Genomic DNA, 24,432 nt, shown 5'->3' on the forward strand with positions numbered 1-24,432 from the left:
TCCCCGCAAGCCTGCTTGCTGCACTTTCACGGCATACGCTGCTGCTTGCCCTCCGCTCGTGTGTTTTTTCCCGAGACTCTGCAGAACTTGGATTGCGTAGGATCTTGGTGATCCATTACCTCCGAGTTCTGCAAGTCTAGCAGAAGGCTACCAGGGTTCTCTCCGCTAGTGCTCCGCCTGAACTCGAGCGTCACTCTCGAAACCGTCGAGACCTTTTCTATCAGGGTAGGATTGGGAAGTGCCAACGAACGTTGCGGTTTTGCCCTAGTGCCACCGATTGGTTACGCCCGCCTCGCTCACCGTCCCGTCTGCGCATTTTTCAATTTCGTGGATTGGCCACGCGACCACCGCCGACGAAGCCGAAAACCGCACAAGTTACACTCGCCTTATCCACCTGGTAACAGCCGACCATGTCATCTGCAGCCATGTCGAAAAAGAACAAAGGGAAGAAAGTGGCCGATCCCAATGAGACTTCCAAACTCCTTGCCGCAAAGATCTCGCAGCTGGAGCAGGATGCTGCTGGCGAGAAGGACCAAGAAGCGGAAATTGGTGCGTGATCTGCCTCTGGGGCTTGGTTCCGCAAACGAGATATTTGTCGACTCGGTTTTCTTTTTGGGTGTGGAGGATAGGTACTAACTGACTACAGAGCGTGAAGTTAAGAAAGCTACACGAGACTTGAACCAGCTCCTCAGCAATATCGAATCCCCAATGACCCGCCTTGAAACCGTACATAAAAAGTACACCGAACTGCTGGCCGACATGAAAAAGCTGGATCGCGACTATTCCAAAAGCAAGAAGCGGGCTGATCAACTACAAAAGGATCAAGACAAGGGGAAGTCGGAACTGAATAAGACTGTGACTATGAAGGATAAACTGGAGAAGCTGTGCAGGGAGCTCACAAAAGAAAACAAGAAGGTCAAGGTGGGTTGCTCTTACTCGCAATGATTCCGATGCGGAGAATTGATGGCCTTTGCTCCACAGGACGAGAACAAGAAGTTGGAGGATACCGAAAAGAAAGCGCGACTGATCGTGAATGAACGTCTTGATTCTCTTCTGTATGATATTCAAGACGTTATGGCTGCCAAGGGCAATCCTCGAAGCGAAAAGGTTGATATTGACCTGGATGAAGCGTAAGTACTATAATCCGGCAAGGCGATTTCTGTTGCTGAGGGTTTCGTGTTTTAGGCTACGTGCCAAGATTAAGACCATTGGCGAGAAATTCGAAACGCGAGAAGTGCATTACAAGTCACTCTTGCGCAGCAAGGACGCGGAGATACAGAGCCTCACTGCTAAGTACGAAGAGCAACGCCGTGCTGCCGAGAACGAGGCCGCTCGCTGCCGGGCTTTGAGTTCACAAGTTTCTACATTTTCACATACCGAGGCCGAGTTACGCAGCCAGCTCAACATCTACGTGGAGAAGTTCAAGCAGGTATGGATCGAGATCGATGACCCGATTCGACTCTGGTTTTGATCGACTGGTAATAATAATATCGCAGGTGGAGGATACGTTGAACAACAGCAACGAATTGTTTCTGACTTTTCGCAAAGAAATGGAAGAAATGTCAAAAAAGACCAAACGCTTGGAAAAGGAAAATCTCACGCTCACCCGTAAACACGATCAGACGAACCGCAATATACTCGAGATGGCCGAAGAACGTACCAGGAACCACGAAGAACTTGAGAAGTGGCGGAAGAAGAGCCATCACCTTGAGGCGCTTTGCCGCCGAATGCAAGCTCAAGGTCGTGGACAAGGTCTTGCGGCCGATCTAGATGGCGACGACGAGGGAACTGAGAGTGAATACGACGAAGACTACGAGGATGAGGAAGATGATGAAGGCATCAGTGATGATGAGTACGAAGACAGCACGGACCGGGACATGAACGGAGACCGCAACATACCACCACAGCAGCCCGAGAAGCCTGTGTTTGGACCGCCGCCACCACCGAACCTCTTGGAGGCCCGAGCCAACGGGAACAAGGCTGTGCTCAATGGATGCCACTGACGATCGTCCTGTTTTCCCGGTTTTGTCTGCTTTTTTGTCGAGTCTGGTTTTCTTGGACCTATTGCCGACCTTGGATTGTCAGGGCGCTCTCTGTCTAACTTGGCAATGTCCCAATCTGACTGAGTGCTATTACTAAATCTACATTCGGCAATTGGCCCTGTTAAGCTGAATTGGCTTCTAAAGGGAGATGCGCACTGGCAGGCTGTCGTGTGTTGTGCTGGGCTACGTTCCGTGTCGCATCTCTATGTATGCAAATTTTGGGGCAATAAGGCTTCTTGCATGAGGATTGTCGCTTGCCATTGCTCTCTCATGCTACTAGTTAGCTTTAGAAAGGCAGTAAAGCATGATCTTTCAAGTTTTGTTCCCTTCGTTCTGTACTTGTATGTACATGTGAAAACATGAATGGCTAAACGTTATCATTATGTTACTATGAAATCCATTTCGACGTTACCCATCAGGGTCGCATCATATCTGAGATACATCACACTCAAAGTTTGCTAGCAGATCCTGCCTTGATATATGTCCCTCCTGTTCTCAGCACCTCCACGGCCTGCTGGACCATTTCCCGTACGATGTCACCAGCAGGCTTAATCTCCTTGATAATACCCGAGACATCGCCCATCAGGTAAGGAATCTCAATGTCCTCCTTATCCTTGTTGAAATCATGCTCAATAGGGACGATTCCCTTAGCCGTCAGCTGGGCAATTTCCTCCGGTCGTTTTTCCCAGTCCTTGATGTAATCGTTGGGCAGCATACGCAGCGGCCGACCGGAAAGGACCAAGGTCCGCTTGGTCTCTCCAAATTGAGCCCCAACGACCGCCTCCTTGTGCAACTGACTAGCGCTACTTTCCTTCGAGGCAACGAACCTGGTGCCGACCCAGACACCGACAGCGCCCAGCATCAGTGATGCGGCCAAACTGCGCCCATCGTTGATGCCACCCGCAGCCACGACCAGGGCAGGTTGACCCGTCAGCGGGCTCTTGTACTTCTTCGCCACGTCGACGACTGCCGGGACAAGCACGGAGAAAGGGATTTCTCCTGTATGACCACCTCCTTCACCACCCTGGGCGCATACGATGTCCACGCCCAGCTTGAGGGCCTTCTCAGCGTGCTTGGGAGCTCCGACCATGTTCATGATCAAGATGCCGGCGTCGTGTAGTCTCTTGATGACGCGCTCGGGGGGCACACCCACGGCGGAGACGAAGAGCTTGGCGCCATGGGAAATTACGACGTCAATGAGCTGGTCCAGCTGGCCGTTGGTGTAGTCGTGGTTTGTAGCTCGGGCTCCTCCGCCAATTTGAGGTAGGGCCAGATCAACGCCAAAGGGGAGAGAAGGGTCCCGTAGGGAAGCCTTGAGTTCCGTCAACATCTCCGAAAGTTGCTCGGGCGTGTAGCCCAGACCGCCGACTGTTCCCAAACCACCTGCGTTAGAAACAGCGGCTGCCAGAGGGGCTCCAGAGGCACGCGCCATTCCTGCCAGCAGGACGGGGTGCTGGATCTTCAGCAGTGAGCAGAGGGGGGTTTGAAGAGACATTGTAGTAGCTGGAGTAGAAGAATATTATCCAAGAGCAGAGTACAACAAGGTACGTGGTATAATTGAGATGCTATATAAACTTCAGTCAGTTACAGGGGTTTAAGAATCACTGTCCAAGATCACAGTTGGCAGCTCTTACCGTCCGGTACTCTCGAGCCGCGGTAGTTAGAAGTCTGGCCGATGGTTACTTGTGCCAGCAATGGGCCAATGGGGTTATTTAGGGGGCACTGTTCAGGAGCGATATGAAATGTGAACAGCTTGGGGCCTGCTGCACGAATGCGGGGAAGCGGAGTCCATCAAGCTGATGATCGACGTCCGAACCGAGGCTTCGGCTCTCTCTTTGTTCCATTGCCCTCACCAGTGTCACCACATGAACCTATTCTTAGTTATGCTCACTATAAGCAGCTGTATAATATTTCACAAAACTTGGTTTTCTCTTCAGTCAGAACTATGAATTCTTCTCACAAGCTTTATACAGTTATTCATTAAGAACGATCGACTTTATGATCGCCGATGCTATTCAAGCTTGGCTCCAGGATTAAAGAGTCACTGAAGAATAGAGTGTTCAATAGTAGGTCAAAGACAGTGACAAGGGTCTTAGAGGATGGTGCCAACAGATGGCAGACAAGACAGGAGATAGACTACCAGCTAGAGCAAGAACCCCCACCCCTTAGAGTTGCAACACGGTTAGGACAACGGAGAGGAATAGGCTGGCCGGGGTTAAACCAACATCTCGACCAGCTGTTGCCGCCTGTGTGCTCTCCATCGTCGCCTGTGTCTTGGTTACGGTTCCAGTCAAGATGGCAAAGTTGCCTTGCGCGTTACTTCAGATCTAGAATCAGTGACTGTATCATTCGATGAGGCTGCGCACATCGAACTTACGTTGTCACAGGTGGTGCGCCGCTGAGTTCAGCTGGCTCGCGCGATAGACCTTGAGCTGCTGTTTTGCTTGTCACTGCGCTATCCACCACGGGCCTGGTCTCCGTTGGCTGAGCATTATTGGCAATAGGTCCAGGTGGCGGCTGATAGTAGCCCACTGCTCCTTCGGGTGCAGTTCCAAGCGACCCTGGTAGGCTTCGCTGAAACAAACGATATGACATGTTGCTCACGAATGCATTCAACTGGAAAGTGGCAAGGACATATGGCAGCAGGCTGAGAACCATGAAGCTGCCTATCAGGCTGTTCTGTGACACCTTCATATTCAGAGAAATGGGTATATGCAACACTGCTGATGGTGTATTTGGCTCTTTTTGAGACTCCCTAGAGACCCCCTATAATCCACTATAGTTCAGCCTCTGGAGATTGAAGAGTTAATATGAAACTGTTGGTATATTAACAGGTAAAGTATGGGGCATGGATGGAAGAGGCATATTATAGTTGGAAAAGGTGCCCCTTCCATTTCCTGCCATGTTCCTGCCTCGTTTCCAGAATATCAGGACAGGAAAAGGAAAGAACATGACCAATCAAGTGAATACTGCAGTACGTCAACAGAGGAAATGACCGATCGAGAAGTGAGTCAAAGTTGATGAAGGAATGCGGCATGTGGAATGGACAGCAGCCCTGTGGCTTGAGCCATCCCTTGCAACTGGGCATTGCTCCTGTGACAACTTACCTATTGCAGTCTACTGAATACATGCATATTAATCTACCTCACTTCTTGGATTCTGCACGACAGTTATTAGGGGCGTGGGCATGTTTTAGTGGTTCTGCCAGCGCAGAATGTGCACACTTCATATCCAGAACCTAAGTCCAAGACATTCAAATGAGTGTTCAAAGCTCATGAAGGGATCAGTATAAATTACAGTTCCCCCTTGGGAGTCTAAAGTTCGTATCCCTTATCAAGACGCAGTATTCCGGCCCGCGGGGACTCGTTGTCAAGGCCGAAAATTGAACCAAGCTATTAATTTGCCATATCTCCTCAATTTAGGGTTAAAGTAGTCCTTCCGTTCACTGTCGCCTGGAACTGTTGACAGTAACTCAACGTTGCCATTCATCTCTCTAGGATGTCTGACTACTAAAAGGTGTCGGTTTGACTTTTGCCTGCGCTGCTCCAATCAGGTAGCAGTATGTTCTTTCTAATTAGCATAGTGTTGCATTATAGCTCAATTAAATGATTTGAATAACTTAAAAGATGGTGGTAGAAGATATAGTAAGTTAGTGGCCCGGGGCATCCAACCTTGGCCAAAAGCGGTACTGTAATTACGCCGCCCGCGGGACGCCAAAAGACGCGTGATTCGCGTTGGACTTCAGTTGCAAGACTGAGCAACCTACTAGTAGCTCCCATCATCCACAACAACACATCTTACCTTTTTCGGGCTGATATATACTCCTGGATAAAACATCCCACCTTCTGCGATAAAGGAGCAACTTCGCAACATGGCGTCTGGCAGTACGCAAAACCGATTTCTGCGCCCTCCAAGGTGTGCCCATCCTGCGCGCCCAGCTATATGGTCAATCAGTGACTGACATTCCCTCTCCTCTTAATCGCAGCGACGAAGAATATGCACCAGTCTATCGCTCCTCCTCCAGCTATAACCCTCTTCATACCTTCCAATTGCCTTCCGGCCAGGAAAGGCACTATCAACAACAATATGGCGATATGTACTTCTTGCGACTGGCCAAGTTAAAACCGGCAGTGGAGGAAATTGCGGTAGAGACATGGGAAGGGTTCAGTGTAAGAATTGCCCGCTGGGTTTGCGATAGTATGGGGCGCATCTTGCGCGCAATCGCACCTTATGGACCGAGCAAAGAGGTCAATCTCCGGCGAATGTTTGCTAACACATTGGAACCGCTAAACAGATCGCTGGGGAGCATGCTCGTCGCGTGGAAAGAGTGCTCGATGTACGACAAGGAGAGCTTTGCTGGGTTGCAGGCACAATCTACATGGACTTGCCATTGAAACCCAATATTTTGGATGACCTGACGAAAGAGGCAAGTCGACAATTGTTTTCTTACCCATACACTTGTACATGCTAATGCTATGGCAGAACTTCACATCAGCCCCTCCCCCTCGCCCGACTTATCTTGATCCTGCCCACCCCGAATTGACACAAATCATGCTAGAAGACGAGTCCGGTCGTCTGCGGTTGACCGGAAACATGCTTAGATCCACCCAACTGGCTACAGGAGCTATAGTTGCCGTGCTAGGAACTGAGAACTCGAATGGAGACTTTGAGGTTATCGATGTAAAGGTCCCTGATCTAGCTCGTCAACCCCGTCGGTGGGAGAGGGATGAACAGCAGTCTGCCCAGAAAGGAACTGGCAAAAGCAAAATTGCTTTTGTCAGCGGTCTTGGGATTACGGGAACTTCGAGCGACACATTATCTCTGGAGCTCTTAACAGACTATCTCCTTGGCTACACAGGTTCCCAATCATCAGCGAATGACGAGAGTGCGCCCCCAGATGCTTCTGCAATTACGAGGCTGGTCATTGCGGGAAATTCTCTCGGTGCAAGCATGACTACCGACCCTAACGAACATGCAGCTGCTTCCAAGAAAAAAAGTGGGCCAAAGAAATATGGCTATGATGCGTCTGCGTACAATGCTTCTCCAATTACCCAGTTCGATAACTTCCTCGCCGAGATTCTACCCACCATACCTGTTACCCTTATGGCAGGCGCAAGCGACCCAGCCAATTTCTCACTGCCCCAACAGGGTATCCACCGAGCTATGTTTCCGCGATCTCGGGCATATTGCTCTGGACCCACGGCTGCTGGAGAAACCCCAGAGCCAGGATGGTTCGATAGCGTCACGAATCCATGGGAAGGTGACATAGAGGGATGGCGTCTATGGGGTTCGAGCGGCCAGAATGTCGACGACGTCCTTCGCTATCTAGATTTTGCGAATTCGAGTGGTACTGTTGATGCCAGTGGGGATGCCGAGGCTAGGGTTAAAATCATGGAGGCCATGTTGCGTTGGAGGTGTGGTGTTCCCACGGCACCTGATACAATCTGTGAGCTCTCTCTCTTCCCGCGTCAATTTCTTGAAATGAAGTAGTAGCTGATTGTCACAGGGTCCTATCCATTCCAAACACACGATCCTTTCGTGATGGAGGCGTGTCCGCATATCTTCTTCGCTGGCAACCAGCCACAGTTCAAGACTGCGGTAATAGAAGGCGACGCTCCCTTGAAGCTGAATGGAGCCGACACAGAAATGACCGGTACGGATGATACCACACCTGGCCCACGAGTCCGTCTGTTATCCATTCCTACGTTCAAGGAAACCGGCGAACTGGTACTAGTTGATACCGAGACGCTGGAGGTAGAAGTCGTGAAATTCGGCACATACGCCGGACAGCAGGAACAGCAATGAGTTGTATGTGAAACTAGGCACCAATGGTTCATGAGATGCCCACGAGACCTTACATAGCCATGATATAGACTCAACCGTATTTCCCTATAGGGTGCGTGGACCTGTGATATTTCGGCCGTTTACAGGCAACATATCCGCCATCCATGGATGTTATTATAGATCACTCAAAAAAAAGGAATCCATTTCCAAAGGTCGAAAATTCCCTCCAACACGATACAGCGAAAGAAACCATCAAGAAAGCATCAGAGGATGTTAATTCCGCATGGTTATACTATAAACAAATGGCCCAAAATGCCAAGACGCGCGTATCAAAAATAAAAAAAAGTTCATTTAAGGAATTGAATTTAATTCTCCCCAATCCTCCCAATCCGCCCCACGAATAGAAGTACAATCTAGACCAATTCTACGGATCCCCACAAATCCACTGTAATATAGACATCGTATCCGGAGCACATAAGCCAGACACGCTAAAAAATGCTGTTAAATGCCAAAACTGGTACGCCCGCTTGGATCCCCCCTCCACAGTCACCAAGTACGTACGCTAACCGATCCGTATAGCTATTTCTACCTCTACAGTACTTCTGGTGCCCTACTCGAAATGGCACGTGCCCCGCTACCACGAATGGATGAAAGATGAAGTATGTTTTCACCTTCGATCGTCTCATCTCCTCATACGCAAGGATAGAACACTCACCCAACACTATAACTAACACCAACACTAGGAAATCCAAGAAGCAACCGCCTCAGAACCACTGTCGCTAGAAGAGGAATACGCCATGCAACAAAGCTGGCGCCAAGATGCAGACAAGCTAACCTTCATCGTGTGCCAGCCCTCCCCCACAGGGACGGGCGGCTCCCCACTCCGCGACGACGATGACAGCTCGGCGCGGATGATCGGGGACGTGAACCTCTTCCTGCGCGTCGACGACGGCGAGGAAGGGGATGCGGACCCCCAGATCATCGGCGAGATCGAGCTCATGATCGCGGAGAAGAGCAACCAGCGCAAGGGGTTCGGGAAGGCCACGCTGCTCTCGTTTCTGCGCTACATCGCGGATCACGAAGGGGAGATCCTGGAGGAGTTTGTTCGAGGGGACCAGGCTGCTGCCAAGGCTCTAGGGAAGGCTGGCGTTAGTGGGTGGAGGCTGTCGTGTCTGAGTGTTAAGATTGGGCAGGGAAATGGGCGCAGCTTGGGCCTGTTTGAGGGCGCGGGGTTTCGGAAGGTGTCGGACGAAGCGAATTACTTTGGCGAGTTCGAGCTCAGACGGATGGATTTGAGTCGAGACAGTGTGGATCAGGGTCTGGAGAGGGCGGGGGTTGAGGGATATGTTGAGATGGAGTATCATCGGCGTGCGTAGTGGGCATTGGATTCTGGGACACACACACACAACAACACCTTGTCTGATCGATGTGGTTTGATTCGATGGATGGATATTAAATCGTATCCCGTTTTTAGCGTCAACTGTGGATTTCCATTGCCCGATCCAATGAAACCCTCTCATGACTCGCATTGGTACCTGGCATAACTAGGTGGGAATTGGGAATATCCAAGCGCCTTTTTTCTCTGCGATAGTGGTCTAGGGTTTGGAATCCTGAAGCAACCTCACATGGGGTCGTGATCCCTCCCCTCCCCCTCCCCGGCTAAATCTGACCCTCCCTGAGCCCATGTTACGCTCCTTCGAGGCACTGACGTCTGTGTGTGCCTGATAATAAAACTCCCAACTAATGGCCTTTTATAGCGCAAGAAGCTCGTCTTCTGCTCATACCACTAGGCTGATCCCTCTCCCCTCCCCTCGTAAAGCATTCCTTTTGGCCCCCCCCTTTTCCAAACACCCCGGCTTCCAAACATCCCCAATTACTACTACTCAACCCAGCATACTCCCAACATGAGATACCTAACACGATGGCGCTCCAGGCGCAAGGCTCCCATTGTAACCGAAAAATACCAGGCCCCGGCCCCGGGCGACATCAACCAGGCAACGCAGCCAGATGTCCACTTCTCCGGCTCCCCGGCCGTCCACGCAACGTGGTTCAATGTCTATGACCATTCGGATTTCCGAAACATCAGCGTCCGTTTACCCGCCTCAATTGACAAGATCACAATCGCTATCGGCAATCATGTCCGAGATGGGGTGTACAGCATTGTCAGCATGAGCGCCAGCGCGTACTCGATCACGGTGGTGTGTTCGACGGAGAAGTCCCAGGCGGAGGTTGCGGAGTGGGTGCAGAGGATGAAGGACGAGCTGGGGAAGGATGCGGTGATTCCGCCGGAGGAACTGATTTTGCTACGAGAATGGGAGGAGAAATGGGGCGTGGTGGAAGAGCTGTCGACCATGGAGGATGAACTAGATACGGATATCGAACATGATCATCGAGGTGAGTAGACGATGTCCTGAGACTCTCTTCTATATACTCTTATATTGACCAATGGACCCTTCACTTGTAAGTGTTGAGTGCTGTACCAAGCTCGGCGGCGTTATGAGGTTCAAGTTGGGAGATAGGCTTTGATTGATGTATACCCTGATATGATTGTTTATTCGGTACGATGCGCATGCCGTTTGTTTGTGTTTTTGTTTTTAGCCTTTAGTATAACTACCATTCAATGCGAAGGGATGTAACCAATATTCACATTCGAAGACTAATACAGCTATGAGACAGAATGTATGACCACTGCTAATAGATCGCCAGGTAGTAGAGACGGAACGGCCTCTACGTAGTTCCCCACAAGGCGTTACCACTCATGAAACTGCCCGCGGACATCGTATTCAACCCTCCAATTTAGGCGCTGAAGACCTCAGGGCCAGGGATGGGGTAACCGCCGCTGAGGTCACTGTAGATGTCGAACAGGATACCAGGGTCAGTATCCTTGTAAAGGGCCTCACCGGCGGTACCGGCCGGTGTGGCGTCTCCGCCGCCAGTGACCTTGATATTGATGCACTGGGGGTAGTTCTGAGCACCATCCTTCTGACCGCCAGAGTGGAGGCCGATGATCTCGTGGCGGAGGACATAGTTACCCTCTTGGATGGATGTTGGGATGGTCACGGTCCAGCTGTTGTTGTTGCTGATCAAGTCATCCGAAGCCCACTGGCCCGGAGGGCTGCTGCCGTCAATGAGACCCTGAGCCTCAATCTTGAAGAACTCCAGGGTGGTCTTGTCCACTGCGGAGCAGTCGCCACCGCAGGGGGCGAGGTAGTTGAGGACAGGGCCGTGGTGGCTCTCAGGCCACTCGGTCCACTGCAGTTCAATTTCGCCACCAGCAGCAACCTCAGCAGTCAAAGCACCTGGCGCTCCGTCCTTATGACAGATGATATCGGGGGATGCGTATCCAGTGCCGTCCACAAATCCGAGGTCGGTGGCAGAGGTGGACCAGCCGATGGTGTCTGGGGCATCTTCCATGTAGGCGTACTTGTCGACAAGGTAGCGCCATAACTATGGGTAGGTGTTAGCTCCATCACAACATTTCTATGAACCTAGAACATACTATTGGCCATCAATGACGATTCCAGATAGATAACCGTGGCCGGCGACGAGAGAGGCGGAGGCCAGAAGGCCAGTAAGCGACGCGATCTTGGACATAGCCATTGTGATGGGATGATTCGATGATTCAATAGAACTAAAGGATATCAAATCCGTGGCCAGTGACTGAAAGACCTGCTCGATCAAAGGCGAGAAGAAAGAATGGAAGAGAATGTGTCTGGAGACGAAACGAATAGACAGTTCCTGACGTCTCACTGCCTTTTTATAATGCTCTCCATGCATGCTAGGTCCAGCCAGGCTCCTCTTCCCTGTCCCTAGCCGGGAGGGGGATGCTCCACCCTTGTGACTATGGGCTACCTGCGACACCTGAGCCAGCGGATGATATTATCCGGGATTACTTCGGGGGCAGGTAAACATGCTTCGGTCTTCACAGATGCCAATACAGAGACCAATAGAAGATCTTGGCGGCACTGCTAATTAAACTGAGTATCAGTCATTCTACACCTTGCAACGCTGCATAATTCGACGCTCAAGCATCTTCCTGTGGACTATGCTGGATACCGAACGCATTGCCGTGATTATACATCTCCCAATTCTGCCAAAATTGAACAAGGTCCGCCATGAAGATCCACAAATGACCTTCAGGCACTCTTGACGAGGCAACAGCCCTACCATGTGACACTAGGTCTGTCGTGCGTCCGCCCAATAGCTTTCCTTAAGGCGGTATGCCTGCTGGGCAGTTGATACCGGAGTTGATCGACCCTCGGGTTGACGGACCGATGGCTATTATGCCATGGATTCAGGTACGCGAGACAGCCAGGGCCTCCATGATTTAGGAAAGGTATCGTGCTATGGATCGAATCTTCAGCCCAGCGAGACGAGAGGGGTCTCCGTGATCCATATAGCATAAAGATCATCTACAAGAAACTTGCCGTGACTTGAATGGAAATGATTAGCGCTGGGAGGCCAGCTCTAATTCCTGATTCGAGGAGAGTTCTGCACCATCATTCTGGCCTCCAAATTGCCGGCATGGCAGTTCGACTTGGCATATAAACCAGCCTGGCAGACCTCGCGCATGACAGATCCGAGTGGAATTTTTCTATCATTCGGGATTGGGTCAAGAAAGGGTGTCTATGAAAAGGCGGACGACGATCATTGTAGTCTGTGACGGCAGAAGTTGGAGGAAAGTCGACAAGTGTTTCACTAAAAGGCCCGCCAAGCCCTAAACCACAATATAGCCGGTCTTCCGCATGCATGAATCATACTATTTCAATGTCCAATTTATCCACGCTTTTTTATGTGGTCATTTGCTGAAGCGATCGTCGTCGGTAGTTTTATATATAACTCCCAAGAAAAACGGAATCCCTAGGCACTGCATGTCTCAAATCTAGCCAGTGGTCGACACATCGAGCAGTTTCAGAAAGCCTTACAAAGATCAAGCCCACAGCAACATCTACACTCTACCCAAGAATCTCAATGATGAATTGCAAGTTGGACGGGGTGCACGGCATTTCAACTGTTTTTCTCTTCATTAGATAGTAGAACCAGGGAGCTCCGACCAAGCATCCTCTGGAAATTGATTTAGATATGTAGGTCTGGCCGGTGAAAAGTGCCGTTCCGGACTTATGATCACAGCATCCGACAGACGCAGGGACTTCCAATCCTCCCGTATATCAAACAGGTCAGACCGATTCATCCCAGTGCCGGCCCACACGAGCATCCATGCCAATGCCAAATCCCATTCGACAGTCGACTTATGCTTCGGCAACCGTCCTCCGAGCCCACCTCTCCCTACTTCAAATCATTGAAGGTATTTACAGAGCCTTCTTCTTCTCACCCTTGGAGACATCGACGACCTTGAGGGCTGTTGTAGTATATTCGTCAGCATGAAGTTCTACGTAGTGATGGCCGCGTCGTCATGGTTCATGTCATGTGCCGGAACCTCCACCCAAGGTATGCAAACCGGTGGGGCGAGCAAGATTGAAATCCGAATAGCGACCGAGTGGTTTCAAATAAGACTGGAAGGCAACGCACCTGGGGGCAAGCTCTGCTTGAGCTTGTCGGCCTTGTCGGAGTCCTTCAGGGCAAGGGTGTAGACGAAGCGCTGGCAGCGGACCTTGAACTTGACCTGCTGGGTCTTGCGGTTGCGCTTGATGCGGGCAGCTAGTCGCAAAATCATCCGTTAGCACCATTGTTCCAACGACAACACTCGTAACCCATCGATCACCGGCCGGAGCTCGTCGGAGAGCTCCAAGGCCAACCCAAAACCGCCGAGCGTCTAAGCGGGCGTGGAGAACGTACAGGAGGCATCCTTGCGGCGGCAGATCTCAATGAACTGCTTGATGTCGGAGATTTCACGAGGCATGGTGGGCGGTGATTGGGGACGTAAGTCGGGATGGTCGAGCAAAAAGTCGGGACGAGTGAAGGACAATCGCGATCTCGAAGTCTCGACTTGCGGGCGTCCGGACGGTGAGGCGCTAACGTTGTGTGGGAATTGTTAGGGTTGCCGCCCCGGAAGCCTCATTTACGTGCGCCACCTCTCTGTGGCGTGTCAACTTCCTACATCGGGTTAATCCACCAGAGTGGCGGTGCAAGCTAGGCGGCAACTATACTGGATGCAGACAGGTAGTATAAAGTACCTGGTACTGAGGCATCACGTCACAAGCTCGATCAAAACTGACATCTGTCATTTTCGCATCTTATACAAATCACCATTTTTATTGTGTTCGTATATCCAGACATAATAACTAAGCCAAAATGCCGACTGCCCTAGATCGAGCAATGCACTCTAAGGTTTGTACAGTAGATAACCTCGGATGATGTTCACAAATCAGCTGACAGACATCTAGAATCTTTTTCTAGGTATTTATCGCTAGTGGCAAAGCAATAAAGACAACCGCTAAAGTCGAATCATTCAGGTTTTGCTGGCATGGTTACTGCTGCAGCGGCCTGGGCCATATGGGGTAGCGATATATTCCCTGCAGAACCAGACCCAACCGGAGGCAAGCATCAAATATCGTTGATAAAGCGTTAGAGGCTAACGTTGTGAAAAGACCCTGAAACTTGGACTGCCGAAGAGATGAAAAGGTGGCTCCGTAACGTATGTGCTTTCTTCACTTTGTGAAAATCCAAACCCCTCCCTATTCACCCTCATATGTGTATCCTTAATTGACTCTGCCGGCAACTCCTAGAGGGGGCTGATGCCAAATGAAGAAGCTACACGTGAAGAGCTTCTGGAACGAGTCAAAGCAAACCTTCGTATACCGCCGAGGTCCAGAACATGATAATGCTGTTATGATGTGTTGGGATTTGCGCATTCCAGAGTTAATATTCCATCCGTGCACTCCATCAGGTACTTTCAGTGTTTCTCTTGAGTTTTTGTCGTGTTGTTGATTGAAGGATTTTGTCGATTTGTACTCATACCCCGATAATAATACCCCCCATTATATCCTTGAGAGGTCTAGTGATGGACGGATAGACCCTAAAGATGCACTTCTCTTTGTGAACGCGAATTGTTCCCTCAAACAACCAGCCGGAACGTCTGAGATTCAATAAGCCATTCTCGCTTGCGTTTGCCCTTGGGGCCATCGGCAGAAGGGTTTGGCACTAGCACGAAAGTTTCGCTGAACCCACGCTGTGGAAGATCGCGAGACTCTCCAAATCGCACGTATCCGCTGACTAGCACCAAAATCGATTTGTCCTTGAGAGTGGTTTCGTTCGGAGCTTTAAGCCCAGTCGCTGTAGGCGTGGGATATGTTGGGTTGATGATTTGGCAATCGAACGACTGCACTTCGTAATGCGCTGGTGGCATCTGATTGACAAATATTTCTTGAACCGCTTTGCCATCGGCGACAACATTGCCGTTGAATAGAATCATGGAGATAGTTTGGTTGTAAAAAGATGATATCGTACCGCGGTTGGACTGAAGGGCGGGGTAGAATGACTGCACAAATTCCGTAGCCGCTAGAGGTAGAATACAGATTAATCAAGTGTGCCAGAGAGAAAGCAGTCTGATGCAGGGGAAATATACCATCCGTAGACACTTTAGTGAGCGCATCTTCACTTGCGGGGGCCATTGTGAAAGAATCAACTTGAAGTACTAGGCGTTGTACCTATTGACGCCTGCGCGATCCAGATCGATAGGAAAATAGACAGCCAAAGTAGTATATGCAGTAGGTGACTATATCGTGGGAAACAAGAATAGATTTGGAGTATTAGTACGTCCGTAGAGAAGTAGAGAAAGGTGATGGAGAAAAGAGAGAGAAGAAGTACAGGCGGCAGAAAAAAAGGTACGGGAGCTTAGGCCACCCGGAGATTAGCCTCTCCAACTCCGATAAATCACCCATCAAAAGCAGTCTAGAATTTGGAGTCATCCTCCTCCTCACTCCGCATCCAGATAGCAATGGCTCTTCCCAGAGCACGGTTTCGTGCCCTTTCATGGGCCAACCAATTTCTGGCATATAAACGTCCAACTTGGCAGTGTACTACCTGCAAAACCCTTCGCCCGACTTCAATTATCGCTCCGCGCAGATTCGCGACAGCACCTTCCGGAGAGCACAAGAAACCGTACTATGTGACGACACCTATTTTCTACGTGAATGCCGGTAAGTCTATCTAATTTCCACTTATCAAGGGCTATTTCTAACTATATATATATATCGCCACAGCCCCTCATGTCGGTCATCTCTATACAATGGTAATTGCCGACATCCTGAAGCGATGGCGAACGCTCTGCGGAGACACAGGCGCTCAACTATTGACCGGTACCGATGAACATGGCATGAAGGTAGAAGGAATACTCTGAATCGAAAACATTTCGTGGTGTTGACTGTACGGTACAGATTCAGCAAGCCGCCCTAGCCGCGGAAATGGATACTCAGGCCTTCTGCGATATGAACTACAAAACCTTTGAGGTCGGTCCTGCATTCGCAGTTTAGTAGTATTACCTTGGTTACTGACATCCTGGATAGGATCTAGCCAAGGCGGCACATATGGATTACGATTACTTCATCCGGACGACGGAGGCAGCGCACAAGAAGTCCGTACAGTATTTCTGGGTAAGTGATGGACGGCCCTGCTAAGCGGTCCATAGTAGAACTAAACGATGATAGGAAATGCTGAATCACAGAGGCTACATTTACACCTCTAAGCATGAAGGGTGGTATTCCGTTAGTGATGAAACATTCTATCCTCCGTCGCAGGTACAGAACTCGCTAGATCCTACCACTGGAAGAAAGAGAATGGTATTAGCCTACAGCTTTATAACGTTTGCAATGAACCACGAGCTGATCTAGCAATGCAGGTTTCCGTCGAGACAGGGAAAGAAGTCGAATGGTCCTCGGAGACAAACTATCACTTCCGCCTGTCTGCTTTTCAGGAGCGTCTGTTGGACCTATACAAGACAGGCTTTATTACACCATCAAATTACACGACCGAAATCGTCAAATCGGTGTCTTCAGGGCTCCAAGACTTGTCGATTTCCAGACCTGTGGAGCGGCTAACTTGGGGCATCCCTGTCCCTGGTGATGATACACAGACCATCTATGTATGGCTGGACGCACTAGTCAATTATTTGACCAAGGCGGGCTACCCTTTCCCCCCCGGTCAAGAAGGCCGCCTTGGGTGGCCCGCAGATGTGCATGTCGTTGGCAAGGATATCGTTCGGTAGGCATAGGTCTCTGTAGAAGCACTGTGAGCACGATACTGATGAGCGTACAGCTTCCACTGTGTATACTGGCCGGCGTTCCTCATGGCACTTGATCTCCCCCTTCCTCGTAATGTCCTCGTTCATGGACACTGGACAATCAACCATGAGAAAATGTCCAAGTCCACGGGGAATGTTGTGAACCCCTTCTTTTCTTTGGACCGGTTCGGTGTTGACACAATGCGTTTCTTCCTTGCCTACCAGGGCGGCTTGGCGGGAGACGCCGATTATGACAACTCCTACATCATCCGTGACTACAAGAAGCTGCTCCAATCGGGTATCGGAAACCTAGTGCTCCGAGCAATTGGCTCCTCGAAGGGGAAACTCCATTCTTACATTGTCAGCGGGACATCGGGCGAACTTCCGGCCGCAAACGAGCAAGATTTGCAATTTGAACAGTTGCTCAAGGAAACCCCCGTTAAAGTGGGGGAACATATGGAGAGCCTTAACCCTCGTGCCGCTTTGCAAACCATTATGGTGTTAATCGAGCAGGTAAGATAAGCCACTATGCGTAGTTGCGACCTATTCCTGCTGACACTCGTGTTCAGGGTAACAAGTACATCCATCTCTCGGAGCCGTGGAAGGATGCTATCAAAGCTCAGCGAGTTTTATTCAATGTCGCCGAATCCCTCCGGATCGCCGGCATTCTCCTACAGCCCTTTATGCCCAGCAAGTCTAAGGAGCTTCTAGATGTTCTCCGCGTCGATAGTACCCGTCCCTCCAAACGGGCATTCTCGGCAGCAGTACTGGGGTCCGATGCAGAATATGGGGAAGGCATTAAGAAGACCGTCTTGTTCCCCCCTCTTATCGTGGAGCAATAAGCGTCACAAGGACGTACGGATTGATAACAAGAAAAACCACGGAAGCCAATCATAAAAGTAGATTAAAACACCATTTGGCGACCTGATTGGCACTATTCTCCACTGACGCAAGGGTCAGGGAAACGTCGCGAAGCTTTTCCCGATTTTGCTCGATGAAGCTGGCGTGCAAGGTTTCCTTTTCCTCACGCTTGACCCCATGAGCAGGGTTTATGTTATGTCATGGCCAATCGATGGTTTTGCTCGATTCCACAAGGTTATCAGCGGAAAAGGCCCAGATCCACGACGCTGGGAGTGATAGATATCGGGGCGGAAAACTCGGGTCTTTCCCGCGGCAAACCTACTATGGTGGTATCGGAAAGACATCCGCTTGTATATCAGAGAGACTTTGGTGTTTGATACGGTGTATAATAATATAATGGAAGGGTTGGTATTTTGTTGTGCTTGCTTATCTCTCATTCCTTGTCTGATTCCCCTTCTGCTACCACCCATTGTTCCGTGATACATCCCAATTATACTCCTATACTTCTTTAACTCTCTCCTCTGTGGCAACTGTATACAATCAACTTATCTCTCATATCCTTCAAGACATCCTGAACACATATTCTCAACCTACACTAGCCTAAACCCCGAATACCGATCCTCTATCATGGGTAGCATCGCCTTGGAGGAAGCCCAAACCTCCTTCAAGACACCATGGGTGCAAACCCCCCTGGTGGAATCTGCCTCCCTTTCTCGTGCCGCGGGATGTAGGATATTCCTGAAGCTGGAGAACGTCCAGCCCAGCGGTTCATTCAAGTCCCGGGCCATGGGCAATCAGATCCTGTCACACCTCATCAAGCCAGAAAACGCCAACCGACCCGTCCACTTCTACGCCTCCTCAGGCGGAAATGCCGGCCTTGCTGCCGTCTGCGCAGCCCGCAGCCTGGGATATCCCTGCACGGTGGTCGTGCCCCTATCGACGAAGCCCCTGATGGTGCAGAAGCTACGGCTGGCCGGCGCCGCGGACGTAATCCAGCACGGAGACACGTTCCTAGCAGCCGGCGAGTACATGCGGGAAGTGATCATGAAGAACAAGGACGACAACGAGAGCGAAGACGTGGCCAAGATTGCTCTACACCCGTTCGATAACGAGCCCATCTGGGAAGGAAACAGTACTCTCATTGACGAGCTGGCCACCCAGCTCCCTGCCCCCGCCGGTGAGACGAGGAAGCCACCCACCGTGGCCGCCCACTCCCCGTGGACGCCATCATCTGCAGCGTGGGCGGCGGCGGCCTGCTGAACGGCTTGGTCATGGGCATCGAGCGACACCGTCAGCTCCAGAAGATGAGCCTCAGTTATGCTTCCAACCCCCTCTCCCACTCCCAGCCCAACCCTATCCACCTCCTCGCCATCGAAACCCTCGGCACCGATTCCCTGGCTGCCGCTGTCGCGAAGAAGTCACTCGTCTCCCTCCCCAAAATCACCTCCCAGGCTACTTCTCTGGGCGCCATCCGTGTCTCCGAACGCACTTTCCAATATGCTATCGCCCCGCCGCAGGGTATTGCGGTGCATAGTGCTGTGCTTTCGGACGCGGATGCAGCAAGGGGTGTGCTGCGTCTTGCTGATGATCACCGGACGCTTGTTGAGCTTGCATGCGGCGTATGTGTTGAGGCTGCCGTCGGTGACGCGGCGAGAGCTCGGTCATCGGCATCCTCCGACGCTGCCCTCACATCTGGACTGAAGAAGCGGAAGAGGGAGGACGGCGACTACCCTTCCCATCGGGATGAAGGCTACGGGGATGATAGGTCCTCAGCGACCGAGAACGAGACGGAGTCGGACGCAGGCAGTGAAATCCAATCCAAGCTCAAGCAGCTTGTGCCTGGCTTGAACGCCGACAGCCGAGTGGTGATCATTGTGTGTGGTGGAAGTAATATTACGATTGATATGGCGGCGGAGTATAAAAAGCTGCTTAATGAAGGCTGGGGAAACGAGTAATGGGTTCTTAATTTTTTTTATGCTTATTGGCCGGCCATTGCGTTTTCATTACTTGCCTATGTTAATGTTCTCTGTCATGATGGTGTTTAGATTGGCGTTTTTTTTTAGATTGACTATGATTTAATGATTTAGCGTTTCAAAATCAGATACACTTCTTCAGCATGCACATCATTCCCATAGTAAAAGTTGATGGTATTTACGCGGCGCCTCATGCCGAAGTGGGGATCTCTTGGCTCCATGTTGCAGGGGCAATCATACGAATCCGATAATCCCAGTAATTCTTCCGGATAGGATCATACTTGTCCTTCAGTAAGGTAAACATCTGCACTGCCTCGGCGGTGGCTTGTTCGCCTTCTTCGCCATATGTGTCCGCCAACCATTCTAGAGCATGACTGCTCTTGACCTCGATATCCACCACCTTGCCCTCCTCGACCTTTTCCTGGACAAACTTCTTCGCAAAGTCCTTCCACTCCGAGAGCGGCCGGCCGGACGCGCGCAGCACGCCGCGGGCATATCCCCACGGGCTGCGATTTTCAGGGGCTTTAATGACCTTGGCCTTGGTGTACTCCAGTTCCGCGTCGACAAGGTCCTCGTCAACCACGGCTAACCTGCCCTTCTCGGGCGGGGGGGCGGTGCTATTCGGCATCCCACCGTCGGGCTCGTCACTGCGTGGACCAAAGCGGAGCATGAAACGATGATTCCAGGCGGAGTTGTTCCTCACGTCTTGTGACAGGAGGAGGTCGACATCCTGGATCTCTCGGGGCTCGTCCCACAGTCTAAAGTGCCGCACGAGCCAGTGGCGGTAGGTCCAGACATGATAGTTTTTGGCATCTTGCTTGAACATCTCCATCAGGAAGTCCAGCTCCTTGGGCGGGAGTGTCGGGAAGTGTTCCCTGGATGACATCAGGACTTGTCGGTGGTGCCTATGGGTAAATTGTTAGAGACCATCTTGCTTCCCAATGATTTCTGCGGGTTACTGCATACCATATTTGGTAGTTCTTAAGGTACTTCAATGACATTTGGTTCAGCCATTCAAACTCTTCAGTGAGGTCTTTTTTGAGAGCAAAAAGATTCTTAACGCGGTAAATCCTAAACATTGGTCGTCAGTGATCGGCATGTATATAGAAGTACGACAGGGACTCATTTGCACTTACCAAACGGTGTAGTGAGCCGGATTCATGGCGATTACGTCGTCGGTGAGTTTCAGGGCCCTGTTGGACAGTTCATTGGCAGCCATCACTGCTCTTAAGTACGAGGTAGCCTCGAGGTATTCATCTGAGTAGGCAATAGTCGCCAGAGGAAGGGTCCCTGTTTCCGAGCCATCGTTGAGCGGGATCGGCTTAATGGAGGCCCATGTTGGGTCTGAGGCGTATTTTCCAGACATTTCTGGATCGGAGGTGTTTTCTTTGGTAGGGTGAAGAGCCCGGGAAACGTTGATATTATCCAATGACTGTTACTGGAGAAAGATTTAGGCAAGATATACAGCGACAACCCGATCAAACAGCATCGACTCAATGTTCCACCTCTTTGGGTGAACAACGGTGCAGATAGCAGGATTATAATAATATTAAAACCGTTTTCTTCCCTGACTTGAGGATTGTCGGGAGCCTGGAGAATGGACTTTCGAATGGGAAATCAATGGATGAATGGATTGAGCTATGGTGGGGCTGCGCCGGCCTCAGGCATCCACCAGAACAATAGGGCCTGGACAATGGGAACCATCGACGCAAATGGCAACCCTGATTCCTTCCATTCACCCTTTCTACAAGGCCACGACTATTCCAATGGACTCTCCTCCGTGAGTCTATCTGTGAATCTCTCCAGGACGCTCTGCCTGAGGTGTCCACGACGCACACATGACTTCCACGATGAGTCTCCAAATGCCCCAAAAGAGGCAAAGTACCCGGGCCGGTTCCTATTGGTTCCAGTGTATCGAAACTGATAACAGCCAAAATTTCCCCGCACAAGAGGATTATTTCTCCCCGGGAAACATTCATCGCGAACTCGACATCATGATGTCGAGACTCTCTTCGGCACGCTCCGGAACCTGCTGTGAAAGAATCGGGTGACAATGCGACGTGTCAAGAAATCACGCAACGGCTGTGCCAGGTGTAAAAGCAAACGGGTATGCGCTCAAAGTCAACATCTCCTCCGCATCCGCTGATCTCCTCATGCGATACATCCATGGGACAGTGAAGGCTAAAAAGGGACCTTCAAAGAAGAGATGTTAACGTACTTGTCTGCTCCCAATAGGTCAAATGTGGGGAAGAGAAGCCTCACTGCAGTCGATGCACTCGCTTGGGCGTGAAATGTCCCGGGTACGCCCAGTCTCTGCGCTGGGTGACCAAGTATCCATCCGCTACTGAGGAAGACGATAGCAATGCTCAACTGAATAGGTCACCGCTGGGCCCCGGCCATTCACCAGCCCCGGGGCCGTCGACCGCCTCCCCCCGACCATCGCAATTCCCCGAGACCGTAGTGGAGTCCCCATTGGTCAAGGGCGATGCGAGTCAGACAACCACACACGAGAATCCGGAGCCAAGGGGATTGGGATTAGACGAAAGCAATGCATTGAATGATAGTCTATGGGGTCTCCCAGAACCGGGTTCACTCCCAGAATTAGCAGATTTGGGGCCGTCCCCATCTTCAGCATCAGCCTCGGTGGGTGGACACGAGCGAGCGAGCTCGATATTTGATCTTGATACCCCAAATGAACCGGGAAACCCATTGAACTTGTTTGCTTCGAGAGCGCCTGAATCTCACCATGAGCTGCCCAACTTTTTCGGCTTCTCTCCATCGGCCATCGTACGGAAATACCCTCCATCAAACCCACAGCCACCCCAGCGCGACCTTACGTCAATCCCACAACCCTTGAATAATCCGTCCTGGACCCTCATTGAGTACTATTTTAAAGAGGTAGCCGCTTTATTCTCCAGCTATGACAGTCAGATGAACCCGTTTCGGTCGACTGTGTCCCGTCTTTGGGGCTCCTCGTTGGCCATGTGTAAGACCATGCAGAGTATGGCAGCGGCCACGCTGGTGAATGATTTCCCCCAGTTTGGCCCATTGGGACGTAAGCTACGTAATGAGGCTGTCGATATCATTGCCAAAGAGACTGTCTTAGATGATAAGTCAGTATTAGCTTTACTCATGCTCGGCCAGACGGCCAGCTGGCATGATTCCAAAGATCTAGGGATCTCATTCTTCAATCTACTTCGGAATCACCTGGAGACCAGGCCCTTAGAGATCGCCAACTCAGAGCGTGGCAATAACCATCAGTTCTTCCAGGAGGCTCTGGTATACTGGGAAATGCTGCTGTCGTTTGTTGCAGATGACACAGCAGTCCTGTCCGGCAATACAGCTGCAGACCCAGGCGGACCGCTGGTCTTGCAGCGGATACCACATCCATGGACCGGCATCGCCCGCGATACCCAGTCTACTGTTCAGGAAGTAGGAAGAGTCGTGCGTTGCGAGAGAAAGCGCATCCGTGCCAGAGCATTTACCTCACAGGCCGATATCGCCCAGGCCCAGAAGGCCATTGAGAAAGCGCGAGAGCTAGAAGAACGACTGCTCGAACTGGCACATCCGGCTGAAGCCGAAATAGTTAGCCCCGGAGATGACGAGACGCCGGTGTGGCACCTATTAACCATGGCGGAAGTGTACCGCTGTACAGGCCTCATGCAACTGTATCGCGTCTTCCCGGACCTCCTTCGCCGTCGACTAAGCTCGCAGCACCCTTCTTCCCAATCCTACAATCAGCAACCCAGTGCAACCCCTCGCGATCCATTCCTCTCCGTAGACACGGCCCCAGACCTGCTCAACTCAGCCTGGTTCGAGCCTATGTATCTGCGCCCCGAAAGCAACCCGCCAAACGACCCGGAGACTCTCCCAGGCACCTACTACGACAGCTGGCTGACGGAGTTCGCTCTGACCACTCTCTCCCGTCTAAAGACCATCCCCATTGAATCTCGCACCCGATGTCTCCAGCCGTTCTTGCTCGTCGCCTCCAGCAGCGAGCTCCGCCTCCCCCGCTCAGAAGTTTCCCTCGACAACAGCAGTCCTAATATCTCCTCGCATGCCATTGAAGTATCTCGTACGCGCCAGTTCGTCCTCGGCCGACTTACGTCGTTTCTGCATGTGCTCCCCCCGAAACCGATCGATGTCTGCTTGCAACTCGTGAGGGAAGTCTGGAAAAGGATGGACGCGGGGGAGTCCAATGTGTACTGGATGGATGTGATGATCGAGAAAGGTTGGGAGACGACAATGGGCTAATTGGTGGGTATGGACCTGGCACTGCGATCGATTGGATACATGATACCCTGCTTCGTAATTAAGCGTGTATAGTTACAATAACAAAATTGGATAATATTTCATACGCCCTCCTGTAGACATGTTTCAATCATTCAACTGATGCTTTGTTATTCATTCAATGCCTATCGCCGCAACACCCACAGAATGGATCAAGTCACATCAGTCGTCAATATGAACCCTCCTAGGTTCGATCCCAAACAAAATGGCCGAAAAGTAAAAGCAAAAAAAATGAGTTATATAGAGGGTTCGATACGAAGTGGAGGGAGAACAATGCAGAGGTATCGAGAGGTGGCAGCCAAAA

At 51.0% G+C, this 24,432-nt stretch overlaps 13 protein-coding genes across 13 annotated transcripts; 7 read left to right on the top strand and 6 right to left on the bottom strand.

The window, feature by feature from the left end:
• Positions 1-322: 322 nt before the first annotated feature.
• ANOM_000875 (taxilin) lies at positions 323-2,003 on the top strand (the record flags this gene model as incomplete). The annotated part of the gene is made up of 5 exons (XM_015546133.1): positions 323-549; positions 647-921; positions 982-1,130; positions 1,186-1,429; positions 1,497-2,003. The coding sequence occupies exons 1-5, from the start codon at positions 411-413 to the stop codon at positions 2,001-2,003; spliced, it is 1,314 nt and encodes a 437-aa protein (XP_015411731.1). The 5' UTR covers positions 323-410.
• Positions 2,004-2,490: 487 nt separating this feature from the next.
• Positions 2,491-3,537, bottom strand: ANOM_000876 (NAD(P)H-dependent flavin oxidoreductase; the record flags this gene model as incomplete). Its single annotated transcript, XM_015546134.1, has 1 exon — positions 2,491-3,537. The coding sequence occupies one exon, from the start codon at positions 3,535-3,537 to the stop codon at positions 2,491-2,493; it is 1,047 nt and encodes a 348-aa protein (XP_015411728.1).
• A 670-nt stretch (positions 3,538-4,207) lies between these two features.
• On the bottom strand, positions 4,208-4,736 carry ANOM_000877 (uncharacterized protein; the record flags this gene model as incomplete). The annotated part of the gene is made up of 2 exons (XM_015546135.1): positions 4,208-4,361; positions 4,420-4,736. 2 exons carry the CDS (start codon positions 4,734-4,736, stop codon positions 4,208-4,210), a joined length of 471 nt encoding a protein of 156 aa, XP_015411729.1.
• A 1,177-nt stretch (positions 4,737-5,913) lies between these two features.
• ANOM_000878 (DNA-directed DNA polymerase delta subunit POL31) lies at positions 5,914-7,847 on the top strand (the record flags this gene model as incomplete). Its single annotated transcript, XM_015546136.1, has 5 exons — positions 5,914-5,957; positions 6,028-6,211; positions 6,337-6,378; positions 6,525-7,488; positions 7,549-7,847. 5 exons carry the CDS (start codon positions 5,914-5,916, stop codon positions 7,845-7,847), a joined length of 1,533 nt encoding a protein of 510 aa, XP_015411736.1.
• Positions 7,848-8,321: 474 nt separating this feature from the next.
• On the top strand, positions 8,322-9,202 carry ANOM_000879 (uncharacterized protein; the record flags this gene model as incomplete). Its single annotated transcript, XM_015546137.1, has 3 exons — positions 8,322-8,343; positions 8,406-8,485; positions 8,570-9,202. The coding sequence occupies 3 exons, from the start codon at positions 8,322-8,324 to the stop codon at positions 9,200-9,202; spliced, it is 735 nt and encodes a 244-aa protein (XP_015411737.1).
• Positions 9,203-10,622: 1,420 nt separating this feature from the next.
• ANOM_000880 (lytic polysaccharide monooxygenase auxiliary activity family 9 protein) lies at positions 10,623-11,426 on the bottom strand (the record flags this gene model as incomplete). Its single annotated transcript, XM_015546138.1, has 2 exons — positions 10,623-11,273; positions 11,343-11,426. 2 exons carry the CDS (start codon positions 11,424-11,426, stop codon positions 10,623-10,625), a joined length of 735 nt encoding a protein of 244 aa, XP_015411664.1.
• Positions 11,427-12,804: 1,378 nt separating this feature from the next.
• On the bottom strand, positions 12,805-13,715 carry ANOM_000881 (60S ribosomal protein eL38). Its single transcript, XM_015546139.1, has 3 exons — positions 13,623-13,715; positions 13,356-13,484; positions 12,805-13,185 (listed from the first exon to the last, which is right to left on the bottom strand). Exons 1-3 carry the CDS (start codon positions 13,684-13,686, stop codon positions 13,136-13,138), a joined length of 243 nt encoding a protein of 80 aa, XP_015411663.1. The 5' UTR covers positions 13,687-13,715; the 3' UTR covers positions 12,805-13,135.
• A 1,126-nt stretch (positions 13,716-14,841) lies between these two features.
• ANOM_000882 (putative nuclear transport factor 2 domain protein) lies at positions 14,842-15,397 on the bottom strand (the record flags this gene model as incomplete). The annotated part of the gene is made up of 2 exons (XM_015546140.1): positions 14,842-15,284; positions 15,352-15,397. The coding sequence occupies 2 exons, from the start codon at positions 15,395-15,397 to the stop codon at positions 14,842-14,844; spliced, it is 489 nt and encodes a 162-aa protein (XP_015411662.1).
• A 326-nt stretch (positions 15,398-15,723) lies between these two features.
• On the top strand, positions 15,724-17,846 carry ANOM_000883 (methionine--tRNA ligase MSM1; the record flags this gene model as incomplete). The annotated part of the gene is made up of 8 exons (XM_015546141.1): positions 15,724-15,925; positions 15,989-16,107; positions 16,163-16,234; positions 16,292-16,378; positions 16,433-16,564; positions 16,624-16,985; positions 17,040-17,517; positions 17,574-17,846. The coding sequence occupies 8 exons, from the start codon at positions 15,724-15,726 to the stop codon at positions 17,844-17,846; spliced, it is 1,725 nt and encodes a 574-aa protein (XP_015411661.1).
• A 646-nt stretch (positions 17,847-18,492) lies between these two features.
• On the top strand, positions 18,493-19,125 carry ANOM_000884 (putative L-serine dehydratase; the record flags this gene model as incomplete). Its single annotated transcript, XM_015546142.1, has 1 exon — positions 18,493-19,125. The coding sequence occupies one exon, from the start codon at positions 18,493-18,495 to the stop codon at positions 19,123-19,125; it is 633 nt and encodes a 210-aa protein (XP_015411668.1).
• An 11-nt stretch (positions 19,126-19,136) lies between these two features.
• ANOM_000885 (putative L-serine dehydratase) lies at positions 19,137-19,820 on the top strand (the record flags this gene model as incomplete). Its single annotated transcript, XM_015546143.1, has 1 exon — positions 19,137-19,820. The coding sequence occupies one exon, from the start codon at positions 19,137-19,139 to the stop codon at positions 19,818-19,820; it is 684 nt and encodes a 227-aa protein (XP_015411667.1).
• A 208-nt stretch (positions 19,821-20,028) lies between these two features.
• On the bottom strand, positions 20,029-21,204 carry ramB (bifunctional protein farnesyltransferase/protein geranylgeranyltransferase; the record flags this gene model as incomplete). The annotated part of the gene is made up of 3 exons (XM_015546144.1): positions 20,029-20,743; positions 20,805-20,909; positions 20,975-21,204. 3 exons carry the CDS (start codon positions 21,202-21,204, stop codon positions 20,029-20,031), a joined length of 1,050 nt encoding a protein of 349 aa, XP_015411666.1.
• Positions 21,205-21,778: 574 nt separating this feature from the next.
• On the top strand, positions 21,779-24,092 carry ANOM_000887 (uncharacterized protein; the record flags this gene model as incomplete). Its single annotated transcript, XM_015546145.1, has 2 exons — positions 21,779-21,945; positions 22,074-24,092. Exons 1-2 carry the CDS (start codon positions 21,892-21,894, stop codon positions 24,090-24,092), a joined length of 2,073 nt encoding a protein of 690 aa, XP_015411665.1. The 5' UTR covers positions 21,779-21,891.
• Between the last annotated feature and the right edge of the window lie 340 nt (positions 24,093-24,432).

The sequence above is a fragment of the Aspergillus nomiae genome, assembly GCF_001204775.2.
Source record: "Aspergillus nomiae NRRL 13137 chromosome Unknown contig00009, whole genome shotgun sequence".
Classification (NCBI taxonomy): Eukaryota; Fungi; Ascomycota; class Eurotiomycetes; order Eurotiales; family Aspergillaceae; genus Aspergillus; species Aspergillus nomiae.